The sequence below is a fragment of the Pituophis catenifer genome, unplaced genomic scaffold (genome assembly GCF_029215685.1).
Source record: "Pituophis catenifer annectens isolate HBS135680 unplaced genomic scaffold, rPitCat1.0.hap2 SCAF_7, whole genome shotgun sequence".
NCBI lineage: Eukaryota > Metazoa > Chordata > Lepidosauria > Squamata > Colubridae > Pituophis > Pituophis catenifer.
The window spans coordinates 14,562,496-14,584,785 of record NW_027256887.1 but is presented as its reverse complement, the minus strand read 5'-3'; the positions used below and the strand labels follow the sequence as shown (position 1 = coordinate 14,584,785).

General features: G+C 37.9%; 1 protein-coding gene across 2 annotated transcripts in view; it reads right to left on the bottom strand.

The window, feature by feature from the left end:
* The window catches only part of TBC1D22A (TBC1 domain family member 22A), a 133,731-nt gene extending 111,661 nt beyond the window's left edge, over positions 1-22,070 (bottom strand). For both annotated transcript variants that reach the window (XM_070947295.1, XM_070947296.1), the window contains exons 1-4: positions 21,844-22,070; positions 15,312-15,368; positions 8,888-9,225; positions 7,696-7,872 (exon numbers count right to left, since the gene is read on the bottom strand). In XM_070947295.1, the coding sequence (XP_070803396.1) occupies positions 7,696-7,872; positions 8,888-9,225; positions 15,312-15,368; positions 21,844-21,905 (634 nt within the window). In that variant the 5' untranslated portion in view covers positions 21,906-22,070. The remainder of the gene's footprint in view (positions 1-7,695; positions 7,873-8,887; positions 9,226-15,311; positions 15,369-21,843) is intronic.
* Positions 22,071-22,290: the final 220 nt, after the last annotated feature.

Below are 22,290 nucleotides of genomic sequence, written 5' to 3'. Positions count from 1 at the left end.
CATATGCTGTCAGTGTACATAAAATTCACTGTACATAAAATTCCTTGTGTGTCCAATCACACTTGGCCAATAAAGAATTCTATTCTATTCTATTCTATTCTATTCTATTCTATTCTATTCTATTCTATTCTATTCTATTCTATTCTATTCTATTCTATTCTATTCTATTCTATTCCCTACCCCTACCCCTACCCCTACCCCTATCTTATTCTATTCTACTTAGAATGTAAATAACCACTGAATATCAATTCCTTAAATCTGAGTTTTTCCAAACGTTTCAAATGGGTCCAGCTCAATCCCCACAAGTGGTTTGTATGGGGCATATCAGCCTAGGAACTGGATAGTAGCCTCCAACTCCACCAATGTCCCGAGGAGAAATAGAATATGTATAAAACAGTGTTCCCAACGTCCAATCCCACAGATGTCTCATCAGGTACCACAGTTGATTATTTTGAAAGCCACCAACAGGTCCAGAGAAAATAAATGTCCTGAACTCTGCTTTTTTTGGAACCTGTCTATTTTTTGTGTATAAGTCATCTGTGAAAATGATCAGAATGTTTTCAGTGCTTCAACTTACTTCAAAGTCTGATTTTAAAATATGTCTAGAAATAATATCATTCAAGTCACCACCTTTTTTTCCATGAAATTTAATATGTGAACTACAGCTATACAGGTCAAGACAGAAATTCTACAATAGAGGTCTTATGACTGCTTCCTTTAGGGACCGGGGAAGCAGATCCTACAATCAACATGTTTCATCTCAAAAAGCATCATAGTTTGCTTTTGAAAAGTCTGCTCGTTTCCTAATCACAATTGTTACAGAGGTACAGATCAGTGGTAGGTTTCAAATTTTTTTACTACCGGTTCTGTGGGTGTAGCTTGGTGGGCGTGGCATGGTTTGGTGGGAGTGGCTTGGTGGGTATGGCAAGGGAAGAATACTGTAAAATTTCCATTCCTTCCCCACTCCAGGGGAAGGATACTGCACAATCCCCATTTCCTCCCGATCAGATGGGACTTCGGAGGCAGAGAATAGATGGGGGTGGGGCAAGTCAGAATTTTTACTACCGGTTCTCGGAACTATTCAAAATTTCTGCTACCAGTTCTCCAGAACTGGTCAGAACCTGCTGAAACCCACCTCTGGTACAGTTGCTCCCTATGTAAAAGAGAGCCAATGAGAATGTGAGTGCTACTGGTATATGAACGGTGACTTCAAGGAACATTCAGAATGCCATTGAATGCAAGTTGCTGAACAGCAACCAGAGAAGCCAAATCTTCGGGTAAATATTGCAAGAAGAAGAGCATTAGATGTTTTGGCTCATTCAACACAGTACAATTAGTCCTCAACTTACAACAGTTCATTTAGCGACCAAAGTTACAATGGCACCGAAAATTGAGACTTATGACCATTTTTCACACTTACAACCATTGCAGCACCCCCATGGTCACGTGATTTACATTCGGATGCTTGACAACTGGTTCATATTTATGACGATGGCAGCGTCCTGGGCTCATGGGAAGCCAGATTCACTGAACAACTGTTATTACCAATTTAACAACTGCAATGATTCACTTAACAAATGTAACAAGAAAGGTCGTAAAATGGGGCAGAACTCACTTAACGAAGTTGTCACTTAGCAACATAAATTCTGGGCTCAATTGTAGTCATAAGTCAAGGACTGCCTGTAGTTACTTTTTTAAGGTTCTTTGTAAGGAGACGGGAAAGAAGAAAGAAAAGGGATCTTCATTTATTTTCTCTTTGAGTTGTTTGCATTGGTGTATATTCTTTTCTATGCAAGGCTTAAAAGGCAAATATCTCCTTGAGCAACTGGCTTAATTAAAAATAGGCTAAATACTATTCTTTTAACGGCAAACAGACTTTACTGTATTTTCATAGGTTACTATATTGCAGTGTTTCTCAACCTTGGTAGCTTGAAGATGGGTGGACTTCAACTCCCGGAATCCCCCAGCCAGCGCTGCTGGCTGGGGGATTCTGGGAATTGAAGTCCACCCATCTTCAAGCTACCAAGGTTGAGAAACATTGGTATATGGCCTTTAACTTCAGTAAGACTAGTTCCCATGTTCTGTTCTAGATCACGCAACAAGCACAAACATGACCCAGGAACCAAACAAGACTCATTCTATCATGTAATTGTTTGCACGTCTATTTAACCAATTTGATTTTAGGCAAGGCAGGTTTCAATAGAATAGAACATACGTAATTCAGGGTTGAACGTGGAGTCCTTGGTGCTCTCTGAGCCTAGTTTGTTTGCTTGCCGTTCGCTGATGGTGTTATCTAGTCAGGTAATGAAATGTCCGCAAAGCAAACAATCAAGCTCAAGAGAACATCAAGTAGTCCAGAAAATATATTTTAAGTTCTCGCGTGAAAAGCGCAAGACAGCTACTAAAAAGACAGAAAGTAAGATTGCCTGACTAGGTGGCTCAGTGGCTAAGACACTGAGCTTGTCAATCAGAAAGGTCGGCGGTTTGGAGGTTCAAATCCCTAGTACGTGAGCAGGGGGTTGGACTAGATGACCTCCAAGATCCCTTCCAACTCTGTTACTGTATATGGAATATATTACACCATTAAGGCAGTCACTAAAACTACTTTTCCAGAAAGAAAAAGAAGCACCAGATCAAAAGACAATCAAACACAAAAATTCCTAACCTCTTATTTAAACGATGGAGTCATAATTAACCAATTAATGTGGAGGAACAAAATAATTTTTCATCCCAATAACTACTGATTTTTTTTAATGAAATCCTACCACATCAAGAACACAATCTCGGGCTTCCCTGAAGCAATGAAGTATTGCCACTCTTGTGATACAAGAATTTTTCTTCTTTCCACGAAGGAAAGCTCATAAAGGGAGCACTTTAAGCATGCCTATTCTTCCTTCTGGTAAAACAGATTGACCTTTGGCTATTTCAGTATCAAGAGCGCCATTCGAACAACTCGAGCATATCGCTAGGTTCTAGAAAATATCCAAGACAGTATATAAAATGTATGCCTTATCTGTAACCTCTTGGAAATCGTCAGCATTTACATTTAATTAAAACAGATATAATTTACCTATCTCTAACATTTCTCCAGCCCGAACTGGATACACTCATATATTGTTTCAATTCAGCAACCTTCAGTTAACACAATACAATTACAATGGAATAAATATCAACGAACTACACTTTTACCATGGAGATTTGGTCCTCTGCTATTATCAAAAATTAGACTCCGCTTCAAATAGGAGTCATTGCTGGCCTGGAGGCCTGCTGAAAACTAAGCAACTAACTACACGCAATATTTTGCTCAAAACACAAAAGCATTCTTCTATTATTTCCCTTTAAGCATAATATTTCTGGCTGTATAATTTTAAGGGAACCCACAATTTTTGCTCATGCATTATTTATCTTTTGACACAAAACAGTTACTTCACTGAGAGACTATAAATCGTAACGTGGTTTGAATGAACAATTAAATGATGGACATGATAAACTAGATTTATAAGCTTCAAATTCTTATGAAATAAAAATCTTAGCATAATTTAACTCCAAAGAACTAGAATATTCTTCTAAAACGATGCAGATTCATGGAACTGCAGCTCCCCCAACAGTATCTGAGAAGTTAAACAGCACGGAGATTGATCTAATAAATGGTTTGATATTGCTATGGGTAAACAGAGTAACTGCTTTTTTTAAAAAAATAAAAAAGACAGTTCTGTTATACGTATTTTTAAGAACCCATGTCAATACTGCATTTATTTTTTCCTGAATGGATTCAGAAATTAGGAAGTATCAGACAAATGGAGCATGTTGAATACATTATATTCTTGGAAAACAATCTTCAACCGAAAGAACTTAGCTGAAGTACAAAATGTTCTAGTAAAATAGATGAAAGAGAGATGTGAACGAAACAAAAACAGCACCACACAGATTAATCACTGAATGACAACACAGATTGTGTAGAAGACCATTAAAGAGAAAATTTGAAATATGAGTGGCTACCAAGAGAAATGGGAATTGTTGAAATATAGGAACATCGCTGATCTACACAGCTTTAGTGCTTCATGGAATATCTTTCCCATTCAGGAAATTGGGGTGGCATTTATAGATATTTATTGTTTTTTCAAGGTTAGCTTATTTGGGGAGTTTTAAACAACAATTCAATATTTGCTCCCAAATTTCCCAAATAAGATACAGAACAATTTCATATATGGATATAAAATCACAAGATGCCTTGCTGCTTTGCTTGCTTCTTGTGCCCCGCTTCCTCATGCACACATACAAATATATGTTCTTCTTCCCTTACACACTTATAGTTCTCTCATGCACCCTTCTCAGTCCTCACGCAGGAGACAAGGCCTTTCAAATATCCCACATGACTAGCACTTTCTTATGAGAGAGGATAGGATTTTGTGATCCCTTAACCACAGACCTGCGGTTATAGTGAGCACAACGATTTTCCAAAATGTTTGGAAAACCACTATTTTTAGAAATGGACCATTCTGGTTGTGAATAGCTTTTGTTTTCCCAATAAGAGTGTATGCAGCATCGCTCTTACGTAAGTTATTTGGTGAATTTGAATTGTGGTCATTTTGTCCACAGATCTTTGTTAACATATATAATTTTTAAAATGTCGGGGCCACGTTTTCTGCCAAAAAGAGTATGATTTGTTGACCCAAACTGTTCTAAAATGGTATGGAGAAGCAGAGAGTGATCTGAGTGAAGTGGAATGAGATTGCAACGAAAATTTTGTAATGGACAATGAGGAACCCACCGCAGCCACCGCCGATTCTGACATCAGCAATGATGAAGCTCCTGATGAAATTGATGACCAAGTAGAATCTACGTCGTGCAATAATTTATAAGGAAAGAATAAATTCAAATGGTCTTCTGCACCTTTTGGAAGCAATAGATCCAGAACCACTAGTCACAATATTGTAGTCAATTACCTGGACTACGGCCAGTAGCTAGAGAGGTCACTATGACCTCATGTCTGTAATAGTTTAGCCGAAATAGTACGGCTATGGTTAAGGGTTATTGTTGTTTTTCAAAAAGGCTAATTTTTTTCTCTTCAGTAAAGCATTGCAAACTTGGTTACAGTCTAATTGCTAGCTTTCTATGTTGTGCTATTAACATAAAATAAGTAATATCTAAAAATAGATATAATTTACCATGTTACCATGTTTCATAGAGTACTTAGAGTGGGATACTTTCCATTGCCACAAAAGTTGACAGAGGTATATTAAAGCTCCAATATAATATACAGAAATTTCAAACCCAGACATACTTCTGAGTCTCATCCAGCATTCTAATATTGAATTCAGTTTTCTTTTATAATTTTTCCCCAAATTCCAATAGCTGTCTAAATAGGTTCTTGTTCCTAGATTGTATCATATCTTTCCACAATCTTTATATGCTGTATGGTATATGGTGTCCTAACCTTCCACACCTCTGAATTTTCTTTAACATCTGGATTTGTTAATTAATATGACATATATGCTGAAAAAGAGTTAAAGAGTGAGCCTAGCAGGGATAAGTACAGCGTTTCCCCAAAAAATATGACCGGGTCTTATATTAATTTTTGCTCTAAAAGACTCATTAGGGCTTATTTTCTGGTTAGGTGTTATTTTCAGGGAAATACAGTACTGAATACATCCATCTGGCTGATGATCTTAACTGGGGCTTAATATGAGCATTCTGAAAAAATCATGCTAGGGATTATTTTCCAGTTGGCTCTTATTTTCAGGGAAACATGGTAGCAAAACACAGCAGCTGCAAAAATTGCAAGTGAAATATGTGTAAATTTTTTTTTGATGTTCTGTGTTTAACTTGGGAATAAAGTAAACATCAATGCCTGGTTATCAACGGATAAACTGTCTAATCTAGAGAGGGATCAAAGGTGAGAGGATAAAGAAATGGCTTGTCACAAAAGAAAAATGGCACAGAATGAGGTATTCTTATTTAATTCAAATAGTTTCAAAAAGTACTTTCGTAAGAATGTTGTAATAAGAAGAGCAAAAGTACAAAGTAGACCACTACTACAGTTCAACAATTAGCAAAGGCAGCAATCCAAAAATATAATGAAATGTTAGTCTGCCACATTACACTTCTATTCCATTACTCTCTATTGCAATAAAAAATATGATGTATTTTCAAATTCTTTATGAAAAAGAGCACTATCCCAAGCAAGTCTTATAAAATATGGGATGATGCATCAATTGATAAGTATCTTCCCTGTATATGTCAAGAAAGCTACCTATGGGTTTATGTGATAATTTTTAATGACAGTTCCTCCCCTCCACATTTGTTTGGAAAACAGATAAAGTTTCCTAAAACTGACATATCTACAAAGCTGAAATGTGTTCCTGTTCCTGTTTACTAAAAAAAACCCAGTATGTGTATTTTTTGCATGTGTATATGTGAAAATGTTTCCGTCTTTAACATAAAACATACAGATGGAGCTTTCATTGTTTCAGGGTGAATGAAAAAAAAAAACTCCTGCCAAGGAATACTTTTCTTTACTGCTCCATGTATGTATGTATGTATGTATGTATGTATGTATTTATTTATTTATTTATTTATTTAATTTTTATATGCCGCCCTTCTCCGGAGACTCAGGGCAGCTTACAATGCGTTAAGCAATAGCCTTCATACTTTTGTATATTTTATACAAAGTCAGCTTATTGCCCCCACAAACCGGGTCCTCATTTTACCCACCTTAGAAAGGATGGAAGGCTGAGTCGACCTTGAGCCTGGTGAGAATTGAACTCGCAGTAATTGCAGGCAGCTGGATGTTAAATGCTCCCTTAGTAGGAGGCATTAGCCTTCTACGCCACTCAGGCTCTTCTTCTTTGTCATCATCACCAATATATCTTTTAACTAATCAGGAATATATTCAGAGCAGTTCAATAGCTGGTGCAATTCTAGACCAGGGCTATGATGGGGACTCAGGAATCTCTTTATCTAACAAATATCTAAAGTATGATTGACATCATGAATTGCTCATGCCAATGAAATCTACTGTTTCAGAACCTATGGTAATTAAAGAAAACCACCAGAGAAAAATAGACCAAGATACTTATAAATGTAGACTCATTTTCCATCCATGTCTCTGAATATGGATAAAAAATGTAAACATCTCCCTATGCAGAAATTAAAAAGAAGGACGCTCTTTGTAAGTAAAATTATGCAAGCAGGATGCCTGCAAAATTCTGGCTTTCAAATTTTCTTATGCCTGTTTAATTAACAGGCACGCTTTATTATAACAAGAAGAAATTGGATTCCTTTTGGCTACCAAACAATTGCTTGAAGGTCTGGGAAGAGTATAACCTACCTAGAAATGAGATCTCTGGAGAATGCAGTTAAAATCTTTCTCCTATCCCTATAATATTGTTTTTATTCTTTCCCAAGCCATTTTAGAGGAAATTTAAGCCAGACATCCTTAAAACTGCAATGCCGCTCTAATATTGATACGATCTGACAACAAAAGCTCAACAATAGGCTTACAGTTAAAATCCTTGGAGGGGTACTGAAATAGACCACCTAATCTTTCCATTAAGCCAAAGGAATTAAACCGAGTAGAAGGCAGTGAAAGGATTCCAATATGCATTTTAGGAAAGAGCAAACACCTACTCTTTTCTCACAACAAATTTAAGAGACCTTAATCTAACGTGCTGTTTAATGTTTATGAATACTTACCAAGGTTTGTATTTGGGCCAGCAAGAAGCTGTTTGAATTTATCTAATCGCAATGCTTCTCTTTCAGATAATACATGAACACCCGAGGCATTATCTGCCACCCCACCAGTAAGTGCATGTGTAGAGGCTTGTGGAAGAGACTGAGATCTTGGCACAGAAGTATTTCCATTAGTGTCATCTAGAAAATGTAACAGGGGAAACAAGGCATAAAGTCGATTAAATCTGAAATGGGGGAAAGAAAATATATTTTATATCTTTTCCTGCATACACAAACACACGCACACAGGTAGTCCTTGACTTACAATAGTTCATTTAGTGACTGTTCAAAATTTTAATGGCACTGAGAAAATTCACTTATGACCGCTTTTCAGTTACAACCTTTCCCACATCCCCATGATCATGTGATCAAAATTCAGATGCTTGGCAACTAGTTCATATTTATGACGGTTGCAGTGTCCCAGGGTCATGTAAATCCCCTTTGGCGACCTTCTGACAAGCAAAGTCAATGGGGAAGCCAGATTCACTTAACAACCGTGTTACTAGTTTAACAACCGCAGTGATTCACTTAACAACTGTGGCAAGAAAAGTCATAAAATGGGCCAAATGTTTCAACATAAATTGTTGAACATTAAATTATGTTTAATATAAATTTTGGGCTCAATTGTGGTCATAAGTGGAGGACTACCTATACAGTATTACTATGTATTTTCAAGAAACCTTTGACTACAAATAGCAATATTTATCCCCTTACCTCCAAAAGAGATATAAGAATAGATCTATCCTGCCATTAACCTCATGCTTGTCAAGAAGTGAATGGGAAAAACTAAGGAGTACCACATTGGAATTTCCTTTTATAAGACAGGAAGTATTTTACTTATAACAAGAAAGTACAGTGCTGCTATTTTATATAGAAATCCATTATTTAACAGTTTTCTCATACTGAAAATAATAAAAATAGTTTTTTCCCATTTCTCCTACCAGAGGAATGTCTCCGGAGAGCTAAGAGGGATTAGTTTCCATGTAAGTCAGGATAATAAATTCAATATCCACAGTATCGGAATTGAGCTATTAACCATTTTCCAACTTTCTTTTTGGAAAATCAGCATGACCTTTCAATTGGATGCTCAGGAACAACTGTTGCATTTGGGCAGGGAAGCACAGGACAGCAATTGAGTTTCTCAAGTGTAATATACCTGCAGAACTTGATGCGTTTGTTTCACTGACAGATTTAACCAGTCTGTTGTCACCACATCCAGCTGAAGGCAAGTCTGAAATTTTCTGGGGCTGTTCCCTTTCTATCTGTTCCTCCTGCAATTTGTGCTGCTCTTGTAATTTACTGTGATTCTGAATTACTCTGTTGGCCGTTTCCATGACTACATCCGTGTTGAGGCTTTCTGTAGCCATCGCTAAAAGTTCGTCATCATCTTCCCCTACATCCCAGGCATCGCTCGTGTTGCTTTCAAATTCCTGAAATGTGCTGACTTTCTTTGTTTTTACTGGGGTCGTAGGAGGCTTGGGTCCTTGTTTTAAACTGTTTAAAAAAAACAAACAAAACAAACAAACAACTTTTACTAATACGTTCATTACTGTAAAATTTAATTAAGGAAAAAATTCAAGCTGACTAAAGGGATATATTTCTGATGAAAAAGCAAGCAGATGAGGATGTCATTTTGACAATAATAGAATAACAGAATTGCAAGGGACCTAGGAAGTCTTCTACCCTGTTTCCCCTAAAATAAGACATCCCCTGATAAAAAGCCCAATTGGGCTTTTGAGCACATGTGGTAAAATAAGCCCTCCCCCCAAAAAAATAAGCCATCCCTGAAAATATTTAACCGCATGCGCAGCCGGTTCCCGCCATTTCCTCTGGTTAGGGTTAGGGAGACAGAGCTGGAAATCAGGTAAGACGGCAAGAGGAGCCCCATCTTGCTCCACACGCTCCAAAATAGTAAGACCTCCCCAAAAATAAGGCCAAGCACTTATTTCAGGGTTCAAAAAAATATAAGACAGGGTCTTATTTTCGAGGAAACACGGTAGTCCAACCCCCCCAGGAGACTCTTCTGGACAAATGGCTGTCCAAAATGGCTGCCCAGAATTTCCATAATGTTTCATTTAGTCAGTTGTAGCTGTTAAAATAAAACGAGCAAAAAGAGAAAAAGTAGAGACCGTTCTCAATTAACAATTTTTAAGTAACAATTATGTACAGGTATTAACACTGCAGCAAAAAGTCCTCCTCAAGAACTCATGGTCTTCTTAGGCTTTGTTTGTGTTCAACCTGAATAACCATTGTGCAAAGTAAACTTCTCTGTCATGCCAGCTGGAATTATCACAAACAGTACCAATCAGATATGTTACAGACTCAGACTGTTCCAATATAATGCTGGACTTCACAGACATGAGATGTGGATTTAAAAACACAATATGAAAACAGCTAAATCAGAAGACAGAGTTTGTTTTTAAAAACGTTTGACATATAATAATTTATATGCATAAAATACCATGCACACACACACACACACACACACACACACATACATATATATATATATTGTCTTAAGTTTTCGCGGGTGTGTATATGCAAAAAATTAAAATCTCGGGTGTTTTCCCGCGTCATGTTAAATAAGTTAGTTAAAATGTTTAAAATTCTGGTTAAAATCCTAGCTTAAAATCTTCCAAAAATCCTTACAGAGCACTCTGCATTTTATACCAAATTTATATTTCACTGATAAATAAATAAATAAATAAAGGGAGACTAGTATAGATCTGTTTCAAGTTATTTAGCTCTCATCAGCTAGCCATACCCTTACTTGGATTTGAACTTGTGGCTCAGAGGTTAATACAACTGCCTAACATGCAGGCAGCCCTGAGTTGCCTGATCGTCAGAGCTTGGATCGTTAGAGCTTGGATCGGCAGAGGAATTTAAACGAAAAAAACCCCTTTTTTTCTTTGAGCCTTGGTACTACAGTGGTTTAAAGCACCCTGTTATTAACACAGCTGCCTGCAATTTACTGCTGGTTCGAATCTCTCCAAGGCTCAAGGTTGACTCAGCCTTCCATCCTTTCTAAGGTAGGTTAAATGAGGACCCAGTTTGTGGGGGCAATATGCTGACTTTGTATAAATATACAAAAGTATGAAGGTTATTGCTTAACGCACTGTAAGCCGCCCTGAGTCTCCGGAGAAGGGCGGCATATAAATCAAATTAAAAATAAATTAAAAAAAAAATGCCTCTGACGATCCAAGTTGAGTTGCCTGATCTGCAGAGGTTTTTTAAAAAGCCTCTGCTGATCAGGCAACTCAGCTTGGATCGTCAGAGCCTTTTGAAAGCATTTTTTTTACAACCTCTTCGCCGAAGAGGTTGTAGAAAAAATAGTTTTAAAAGTTAAAAAAAAAAATTGGCCATGCCCACCCAGTCACATTACCCCCCCCCAAGCCACGCCCACAGAACCGGTAGTAACAAATTTTAAATTTCACCACTGGCCTGGAGTCTCTCCTCCCCTCCAGAAAAGGGGTGTGTCAGGTAGGCCAACACCCGTTTTCTGGTTAAGCTGGGCTTGCAACCTTATTCTGAATTCTGATCTGCATTAATGACAGTTGGTGCAGATACAACAATGACAAGACTCATTCAAACTAAGACATACTAAGCAGTTCATTTAAAGTTGTGTAATACTTGAGCATTGCTATTTGCAAATAATAGAGTATTATGCATCAAGCAAGTCAACGCCTTGCCCAACATACTGCCAGTTATTGGAGCATGCAAACCCAAGTACTAATTACATACCAAAAAACAACACCACAGAAAAGTTATGCAAGAGACAGCAGGCAATTCCACAATTATCTGTAATGATTATGATTATAACATACCTTATTAAAGGCATCCTGCAACAAATAGCTTGGATTTTTGCCCCTTAATATTTGTTTAGGCATTTATTTTAGATATGTATAGATCTCAGGGAAGTAATCTACAATTTTTAATTTTCAATATACTATTGGTTTATTACTTTATTTTTAGGTAATCAACTTTGACTTAGTGGTGAGTGGTGAGGTGGCTTAGTGCTGAAGACACTCGCCTCCCACTCAGAAGGTTGAGAGTTCAATTATAGGTAGTGGCAAATGTTTCTCTCCTAAAATATTTGCTGCAAACTCCACCTGGCATCAGGAAGGACATCCAGCCAGTTAAATGCTCAGCTCCATCCAGTCACCCTGACTCTACCTTTACAGGGTCGTAAAAGAGAGTTTAACCTTGACTTAGTGTAATTGTAAGTATATGTGTTTGCATCTGCTGAATTTCTAAGTGGTTCATGACTGTCCACATGCTAACTGGGACCTTGTCTAACCATGCAACACCAGTATTGTGAGAATAGCATTGGTTATATAAGAAAGAAAACTATGGATTAAATGAAGAGAAATTTAAACGTTAGGCATCAAAACAGACATCAGCATGAACAAATAAATTTAAAACTTCAGTAGACGCTTAAAGAGCAAATAATATTTAATTTTGTTTTATAAACTTTTACTACCAATACTAAAAAAACAGCCATAAACAGTGAATTGCCACTCCTGAGACACTACACAATACTCTTTGGAACTGCAAGCACTGTTGAAAAATCTATTATAACTGAGATAGCTGAATGACTAGGATCCTACATCTTCTGTGTTATCACAGTAAGGATCCTTTGTTTACTTTTCTGATCTATGAATTAGATTGAACTCTATCCATTATTTATTTATTTATTTATTTATTTATTTATTTATTTAATTAATTAATTAATTATATTATATTATATTTTTATACCGCCCTTCTCCCAAAGGACTCAGGGCGGTGAACAGCCATAATAAAACAATATACAAGACGAATTTAAAAACCATATTAAAATAATTCAATTTTGGCCGAATTTAAAATTCCCATTCTAAAACCCTTATAAAACATATTAAAACCCATATTTAAAACCCAATTAAAATTATTGTCCCATCAGACCGGCTTGCTGGAATAACAGGGTCTTCAGCGCACGACGGAAAGCACAGAGTTTGGGGATCCTTCGTATATCCGGGGGCAATTCGTTCCATAGGGCAGGAGCCCCCACAGAGAAGGCTCTCCCCCTGGGAGTCGCCAGTCGACATTGTTTGGCCGACAGCACTCTGAGGAGGCCCTCTCTGTGGAAGCGTATGAGTTGGTGGGAGGCAATCAGTGGCAGCAGGTGGTCCTGTAAATATCCAGGCCCTAAGCCATGGAGCGCTTTAAAGATGGTAACCAACACCTTGAAACGCACCCGGAAGACCACCGGGAGCCAGTGCAGCTCGCGCAAGAGAGGTGTTACATGGGAGCGACGAGTCGCCCCCATTATCACTTGTGCAGCCGCATTCTGGACCAGTTGGAGCCTCCGGGTGCTTCTCAAAGGGAGCCCCATGTAGAGACCATTACAATAGTCCAGACGGGACTATTACTCAACCTGACATGATGTCTTACAAGACTAGTCATATCAGCAGAATGTATTCTGATGTTCACCGTAAATTCACTAGAAGAAAACAGATCAGCTTCTCTTCACAAAAAGTAAGATCAATGGATGAATGTGCATCCTTCATATAAAAGGTAAAGGTTCCCCTTGCACATATGTTCCCGACTCTAGGGGGCGGTGCTCATCTCCATTTCAAAGCCAAAGAGCCAGGCTGTCTGAAGAAGCCTCCATGGTCATGTGGCCGGCATGACTAAATGCCAAAGGCGCACGGAACACTATTACCTTCCCACCAAAGGTGGTCTATTTTTCTACTTGCATTTTTTACGTGCTTTCGAACTGCTAGGTTGGCAGAAGCTGGGACAAGTAACGGGAGCTCACCCCGTTACGCGGCACTAGGGATTCAAACCACTGAACTGCCGACCTTTTGATCAACAAGCTCAGCATCTTAGCCACTGAGCCACTGCGTCCCCCCATCCTTCATATAGAGCAATGTAAATCTGTAAGATTGCCATTCCAAGGTCCTACAATATGGCTTGCATATTTCCAAATGATGCCATAATATTTACTGTGATGAAAAAGAATGAGACAGTGTTCTACATGCTTTCCCAATTTCTCACAGTAAGAAAAAGAAACCATTGCAGTAAATAAATGTGAACCAGATTATAGTTTGTATATAACATCAAATTATTGTTTGTTAGAAAGTAGGATTCCTGTCTGGAAATAGGCAAAGTATACAGCATTAGTATCAGTAAAGCGAATCACAAAGCTTTCGTTTTACATAAAGAAATGAGCAGTATTCACATACAATTTACAATCCAGGATTCTTGGCTAAGTGTTTATGGCGAATAAGTCACATGCTGGTACATAAAACCTGTTCATTTCTGTTCCCTTTATGCAATCAAATGAAACAGAGAACTCATGGCAATAATAATCTAGTTACAGTTTCACAACACAAAAGTAAAAGCAAAACACCATTCAGAGCACTGCAAGCAATAGAGCAGAGTTTTAAATTAAAGTAGACAATCCATAACTTTTTGGGCATCCTTTCAAACATATTTCCTTGCCAGGTTCCTCAGTGCCTTCAATAACAACAGACCTTCTGGTGTACTGCCTTTACTGGAAAGGTTGAGATACATTCAGTGATGTATCTGCCTTCAAAATAGCCCATTTTGAACTATATAGCACAGTCAAACAACAGCACAGGAAATACCTTATGACATTTTGTATTATGTTGCAAATTGTTTCATGATAGTTTTTATGTTATAAAATGTTTTATAAAATTTGCCAAATTTCAGTTCCATGAGAGTCATCAGTCCTGGATTTCGGATGCATTCTATAGGTTAACCCATATGAAGTACCTTGATTTGCCCTATAATGCATTGTTTTGCCCAATTAAAGATTACAGTTATGGTTTGAATACCATGTTTCCTCGAAAATAAGACCCTGTCTTATATTTTTTTGAACCCCGAAATAAGCGCTTGGCCTTATTTTAGGGGAGGTCTTATTATTTTGGCTCCTCTTGCCATCTTACCTGATTTCCAGCTCTCTCTCCCTAACCCTAACCAGAGGAAATGGCGGGGACCGGCTACACATGTGTTTAAATATTTTCGGGGAGGGCTTATTTTCAAGGGGGTTTATTTTAGCACATGCTAAAATTTAGCAATTGGGCTTATTATCAGGGGATATCTTATTTTCAGGGAAACAGGGTAGTATATTGATAATACAATACACAATCCATTAATTAATTTCACCAGTTTATATAAAGGAAAGGAAAAAATACACTGTTAAAACTGCATATTGCAGTTCCTTTTAAGCTATATACAATAATAGAACAGATAGTAAATGTCATTTATAAACATTATGAAGGTACTTTGTGTTTAAACATTACAACTGAAAATGTTAATATGACTCAGTTGATCAGGCTATTTGTATCTCTAAGTTTTTAACGAGAAATGATTGACTTATTTCTTTAAAATGCATGGCATTAAATATTCATTCAATAAGCTAACCTAGCCAAAATGGTATTCTCTTGTACTCATGAGGGCACTTATGCCAGAAAGAAGCAGAATAGGACTACAACTAAAGCATTTACTCAAGTTTAAGATAAGGCAGTGATTTTCACAAAAATAAAGTCCCTCAGTCCCCAAAGGAAAAAAAAACTTACTTTCCATGCAGCAGTGGATCAAAAGGAGGATGCTGAGCTCCATATACATGTTGAATACTAAAAAGAAAAAATAAGAGAAATAACATTCAATTCAATTACAGCAAGTCTCTAATACTTTTGGAAGTGAGTCCACAAAATGTGAATGTGGCATATTCAATAATAATTTTCTATAGCAGGTTTCATGATACAGAGTTCATAATTATACCGATTACAGCATATATGAAAGGATCCTAACAACTTTAAAAATATGGAGAAGCTTATAGGTTATTACTGGAGCTTTACATCGCCAACTCCAAGATGACAAAGAAAACAAAGAGTTGGAAATATGATACAACTGTTTCCTTCCTTGAAGACGGACATTCTGAGCCTGACTACTATGAGTGCAAAAATCAGGGCAATCACTAGATGGCAACAAAGAACTCAGGCATCCAATATCCCTGTGCTGCTACTGTATCTAAAGAACAGATTTTTGATTCCAGATCTGGTAGCCCTAAATACTCACTGAAAGGAGAAGGAGAAGGAGAAGGGGAGAAACGAAAACAATTACTGTATTTTTCAGAGTATAAGACGCACCTTTTTCTCCCCTAAAAGGGGGTGAAAATTTAGGTGCATCTTATACACCGAATGTAGCCCTGCCCACCCACTGGCCCCCACCCTTTGGCCTCTGCCTCCCAGCAGTTATCTCCTTGCAGCAAGCAGCAAGAAGAAATAGCTTGTTTCAGCTTCAGCACAGTCTAATTAGCACAAGTTGATTGGATCAGCCTCCCGACTCTCAGCTGTTTTGTACGGGCTTCTGCTGCTTGCTGCAAGGAGGTAAATTGCTGGAGCAGATTTTTTTTTTCTTGTGCTAATCAAGCTATGCTGAAAACGAAAATGAAAGTAAAGCAGGCTGTTTGCTGTAACAAGGCAAAATTGCTGGGAGGCAGAAGCAGAGGCAGATTTCTTTTTCTTGTTTTCCTCCCCAAAAAAAGTAGGTGTGTCTTATACTCCGAAAAATACAGTACTTGGCTATCTCACCTTCCATGGAAGCACTTATCACCATCCAGTTCTGAATGGAGGAACAAAATCTACCGGCAAAATTTGTAATTTGGTTAAAAAGACCATCCAAAAAAGATGCACACTAATTTTTATAACGAATGCCTACACTACACGATATTAATACACACAAAAGGCTAACATTAGGTTGGCCTTTGGAAAGCCTTAAAGATCTGGTTGCATTACTGATCATGGGAGTCAGAAGGTTAGTCCGAGCCCATGAAATGTCATTCTTTAATATCAGTCTTATGTTATTTGCAGTAACATAAGAGGTATGTGTGTGTGTATAAAATTTATTTATTGGCACAGATATTGTCTCATGCATATTTTGTTGTTATTTTTATGGACTGTTAGCTGCCCAGTCAAATGGCAAGATCTAATAGAAGAGGTTCTTCTTGCTTTAGATAATGCACTATTTGAAATCCTTAAGAATTATGTGAAAATGGAAAGTGAACACAGATGAAAAGGAAATTTGAAGGAAAACAATCATTTCCATATGCGAACAGATATTTTACAATCCACTCCATTGGCTAGAATCAATGTAGCCAATGTGGGATCAATGTAGATGTAATTTTCTACTCTATCACTCATTTTCTAAAGTTATTACTTGTTTCCTAAAATAGTAATCAAATTGATAAAAATGTCCCCCCCCCAAACTAATTTATTCTTGAAGAAGACTTAAGAATGAACAGTACTTAGAGCAAGTGTGTCCAACCCATTACTTATAGGTCACATATGGTCCTGGACAGCTAGTAAATTTACTACTATGCAAGGTTTGAAGTAAAGACTTTCTAATATGCTCAGCAAACCTTTGTACTCCATTTAGCTGCTTCCATAAGCACTAATAAATTATGTTATTCGGAATGCAAAGTATCATTATTACTGAGACAATAAAACTCGGCAAGGAAATTTGTTCACAGAAACAATCCGGATTCACCCTCACTTTAAAATGCAATAACTGAATGTTGCAATTGAAATACAGTATACTTTATAAGAAAGGATATACTATACTCTTTCATGGAACATTCGTTTTTATTTTTTTAATTTTATAATGTTATTTCACTGAAAATTATGTACAATCTACATCTTTTTTAAAACTAAATGTCAGAAATAGTTAACAAAATTTTTATTTATATTATACCAAAGTAGGCAAGAGATTTGATGAACCTCATATTTATTAAAATGCTTTCAGGCGCAACAAAGTTGCTGAAGTTATTCTGGTAGATGTTATCATCATTTAATGGAGGAGATTCAACTACTCTGGAAGGTATCATACTAAGAACAAGTTTATTGTCCACATCCAAGTCCATTCTTCATCCCAAACCTTCACCTCAATTTGTCATGATAAAATTTAGAAATATTATATTCTACCTGACATAACATTCTTCCTCTCCAAAATAAAGAACTATGTGAAGCAAATCATCCAGATTTATAGTAATCCGATGATCTGTTGCTCTTCCAAATTTATATTTCCAGCAAAGCTTATTCCTCTCAAAATATTAACTAGTTATTATGAAAAAATACTTTACTCAACTGAAGTCTCTTCCTATCAAAGATTTAGCAACTACCGTATTTTACGGAGTATAAGACGCACCAGAGTATAAGACGCACCTTAGTTTTTGGGGAGGAAAATAAAAAAGCTGATTGGTGGGTGGATAGGCCTCCCGGAATACCCCCAATCAGCTGTTTCCAGAGGTGAATTTTAGCAACAGTTTCATTGGTTGTGAGCTCTGTGCCTTTTTTTTTTTTTTCCTGCCTCTGAAACTTCTGAAACTCTGTTTCAGGGGGAAAAAAATTCTTCCTTTGAAAGCCTCCAAAACAGAGCTTCAGAAAAAAAGGCTTTTTTTCTGAAGCTTCTTTCAGAGGCTTTCTTTCTGAAGCTTCTTTCAGAGGCTTTTATTCTGAAGGACTATCTGTACTCTGTTAATCTTCTTTCTTTGGTATTGGTATGCAGATTAACCTCTTCCCATCTGTTGGTTATTGTGTCATTCTCCAGATTTGTTAACATAGTTTGGTTAGAACCTTTACTGATTCTTCTTTTGTTGCTTGCCATATTATTTTAGATAAAAGTCTTTCAGAGGCTTTTTTTCTGAAGCTTCTGAAATCTCTGTTTGTGAGGCTGGGCGGGGCTACATTCGGAGTATAAGATGCACCCAGATTTTCACCCTCTTTCTGGGGGGAGAAAGGTGCATCTTATACTCTGAAAAATACGGTAGAATGTTTTTCTGAGAACAGTTAGTTATGTATTGCAAACTACTGTGACATGTTTGAGTGTGTGTATGTATTATATTATATTATTATATTGCAATGTGTGTATGATAATTATGAAATACCTGTCCATACATATTAATTTCTTAACAACAGACTGTTTCCAGGTTTGAGAACTGTAAGACCTAAGTTCATACAATCACTACCAGTGATTTGAAGAAGCACTTTGATGGACTTAAAAAAAACTTTAATTACTACCATTAAAATAAACCCTCTAATTTATAATTTTAGTTCTATAGATAGGCCCAAAACTGCTCTCAATACTCTACATATAGTAATCTGTTTTGATGAAAAGTGTGACAGTGTTCCTTAATAAATGTATTTACAATACAGTAAGCTGCAATTGCTTAAATATATTTATATCTTCCAATGTATGTAAAGCTTGGTTATAATAAGAATCATTTAATATTTTTCCTAGCAAATAAGTTTTTAATGGTTCCTCTCACAAACCTGAAAAATTTAAGTTGTATCTAGTTAAATTCCCTTCAGGATAACACCTTTTTTTGTTGTCAACACCTTCTGCTGCCTTTACATGAAGAGCAATTTGATGTCCAGATTTCTTGGCTAAAGTATCTTCTGGTCAAATTGCCTTTAGAATCCTTTTAATGCTCAGTTTCATCACTATCTTACAGGAATGCTTCCTGCATTTCATCAATTAATACTGGCCTCTAGATCTTTTTCTAATAAGACTGAGTCAAATTCAAAAGTTTGCTGCTATCTTACTCTGCTCCTTTCACCATTCCTTATTTGTGATTTTCCAAAAAGCCTGTCATTTTCCAGGTGAACTTCTCTAATTCTGAAATGGAGAAATTATTTTTTTTAAAAAAAATTCTGACCATTCATGTTCCTAGAGGACTTTCTAACATTGAATGCAAATTTATTCCTAGCTATTCGAACTATGCTTCAATATTGACTTTTAAATTTTAGCTTGAAGTCTTCCACAGTAATCAAGAAATCCAAGCAGTCCCAACAAAACTATACCTCCTACATTCCAATTCCAGTCTGAAGTCTTTCTGTGGGAAAATAGTAACTGCCTAATAACAATAGGTTCTGATGATTGCTTTTCCATCACAGATAAGGATGTGAAGGTATGATTTTTCACCTTAACAGAAAAGTTACAGCGACCACATTCAACAAACTGTGTGATTTTTCAACCCCCAAAATCCTACATTATCGAATTTATTCCTGCTTGTCTAACTTTTTTGCCTTAGCTTCACTACTAAGCAAGACAGTTAAGTGAATTTTGCCCCATTTACAAGTTTTTTGCCACAGTTGTAAAGTGAATCACTGAAACTGTGAATGGACTAGAAAAATAGAATATAGAAATAATAAAAATATGAATTTAGAAATAATAAAAATAGAAATATAGAAAGAGAAATAATAGAAAGAGAAAGAGAGAGAGACTAGACTAGACTGCATTAAACAGTGCTGTGGAAGTTAGGCATTTAGTAGAGTGATGGCATGGGGAAAGAAACTTGTTTTGGCATGCAATGCCCTACAACAACATCCTGAGGTGAGAAGTTGAAACAATTTATATCCAGGATGTGAGGGGTCTGTAGATATTTTCTCAGCCCTTTTTCTGGCTCATGCAGTATGCAGGTCCTCAATGGAAAGCAGGGTAGTTGCAATAATTTTTTTTCTGCAACCACCCTGCCTTCCATTTTTTGCAACCTAACTATCCATTAAAGTCTGTACCTGTCCTGTCTGGTTGCTATGCCAAACCAGACAGTTATAGAGGTACAAATGACAGACTCAATAATTCCTTTGCAGAACTGTATCAGCAGGTTCTTGGACAATCTGAGATTCCTGAGTTGACGCAGGACGAACATTCTTTGTTGTGCCTTTTTAACGATGGTTCTAATGTTAGGTGTCCCTTTCTATAATCTCCTGAGAGATTATAGAAACATGAAGATCTCTACTGTTGGTAACACAATTGTTAAGTGATTGTGGCTTTCCCATTGACTCTGCTTGTCAGAAGGTCACAAAAGGTATCCTCAGGACATTGCAACTGTTATAAACACATGCCAGTTGCAGGGAATTTGGAATTTTGATCACATGACCAGGGGGATGCTGCAGCAGTTGTGTGAAAAACAGAAGTCACTCACTTATTTTCAAGGCTGTTGTAACTTCGAACAGTCAATAAACAAATGGCTGTAAGTGGAGGGCTAATTTGTATAAAATATTTTTGCCAACTAAACTTAAAGAGCCAGCTTTCTCTCTGAGATATTTATGAATCAGATTTTTCCCCCTAAAACACAACTTCCCTTCCCTTCCTTTCCCATAAAAAGGAAGGTCAGGTCACAGAAATGCAAAATATACTTAATGGCCTCTCAGATTAAAATCCAAAGCACTCCATTATGAGGCTAGAAAATAAAAAATAAAAAGCCTTTCCCTCCCCCCCTCGGAATTTAGGGATACTTTCCAGAATCCAATAAGAACATTTCACTTTATTCTCCATTCCTGTTTTATTATCTAATCAGTTCTACCATGAGAAGAACACCACAGTGGCCAAACACATATCTAATTTCTGGGCAATACTTTCAGAATATCTATCAGCAGAAAACGAATAACAGATCCAAGCACAGACACCGAGAGAGATGCCTTCGCTCTGAATGGCTGTGTTAAAACATTATTTAACTGATAACTTTACTCTTGATTTAAAGGCAACGGGTTCAGCCCAGTAAGATCATCATAAAGCCTCACCTCTGCTAGTTACTGCTCCAACCGCCCTGCCAGGTCCTCGTTTCTCACAGGGAAACATCGGCAAAGTACTTCGAGCAAGCTCAACACCTGACTAGGTGGTTCAGTGGCTAAAACACCGAACTTGTCGATCAGAAAGTTCGGCGGTTCGAATCCCTAGTACAGGTCTCCTGCGGGAGCAGGGGGTTGGACTAGATGACCTCCAAGGTCCCTTCCAACTCTGTTACTGTTACCATTGTAGGGCCAGGGCCGAACAACAATCGCCGCCGCCCTCGCCCTCAAGGCCCGGCTTCTGCCAAAAACCCCACCCCCACCCCGCCAATCCGTTTCCAAAGTCATCGCTTCACATCCTGCGGAACCGACCGCCTCGAGAAACGAGGAGGCAGAGAAGTAGACGCGATACACCGTCGTGCCTCTTGCTCAAAATGAAAACGCCCACCTACTTTTCACCCCGGGGAGAAGAAGCCCCGTAGAGCCCGGCTACCTTACACGCTCCGCTTAGTCACCCCTCAACTTTTCGCCTGCTTACCTGCCCGGCACCCGAGACGCGTTCCGCTTCCAAAACTGCTTCTTCCCCGCGTCGCTCGCCATCTTCCCGTCACCTCATAGCCCTTCTTCTGAGCGGCGAAAGGGCAATAGGATCCGATGCCGGACCTCGACCGGCGGGTCCCGATCTCTTCTCCGACCAAGGCCGAAAGGTTCGGGGCTCACTCCATCCCGGCCCCTTTCCCTTTCCTCGGAAACCTGCGCGCTGCCATCTTGAGACCCCAGAGCAATCCCTCTCCCTATTGGCTCCGAGCATCAGCTGTCCCTTTCGTCCTATCACAAGTGAACATACTTCCGCGTGTGTTCCAGGCAGCACAGTGAACATCAGCGGATCCTATTGGAGGAGAGTTGGGATTTCAATCATCCCTGGGAGGCTTCGGGCAGATTGGCTGTTTTAGCATTCTTTTCCCGCCCCCATGTAGAGCGCTTG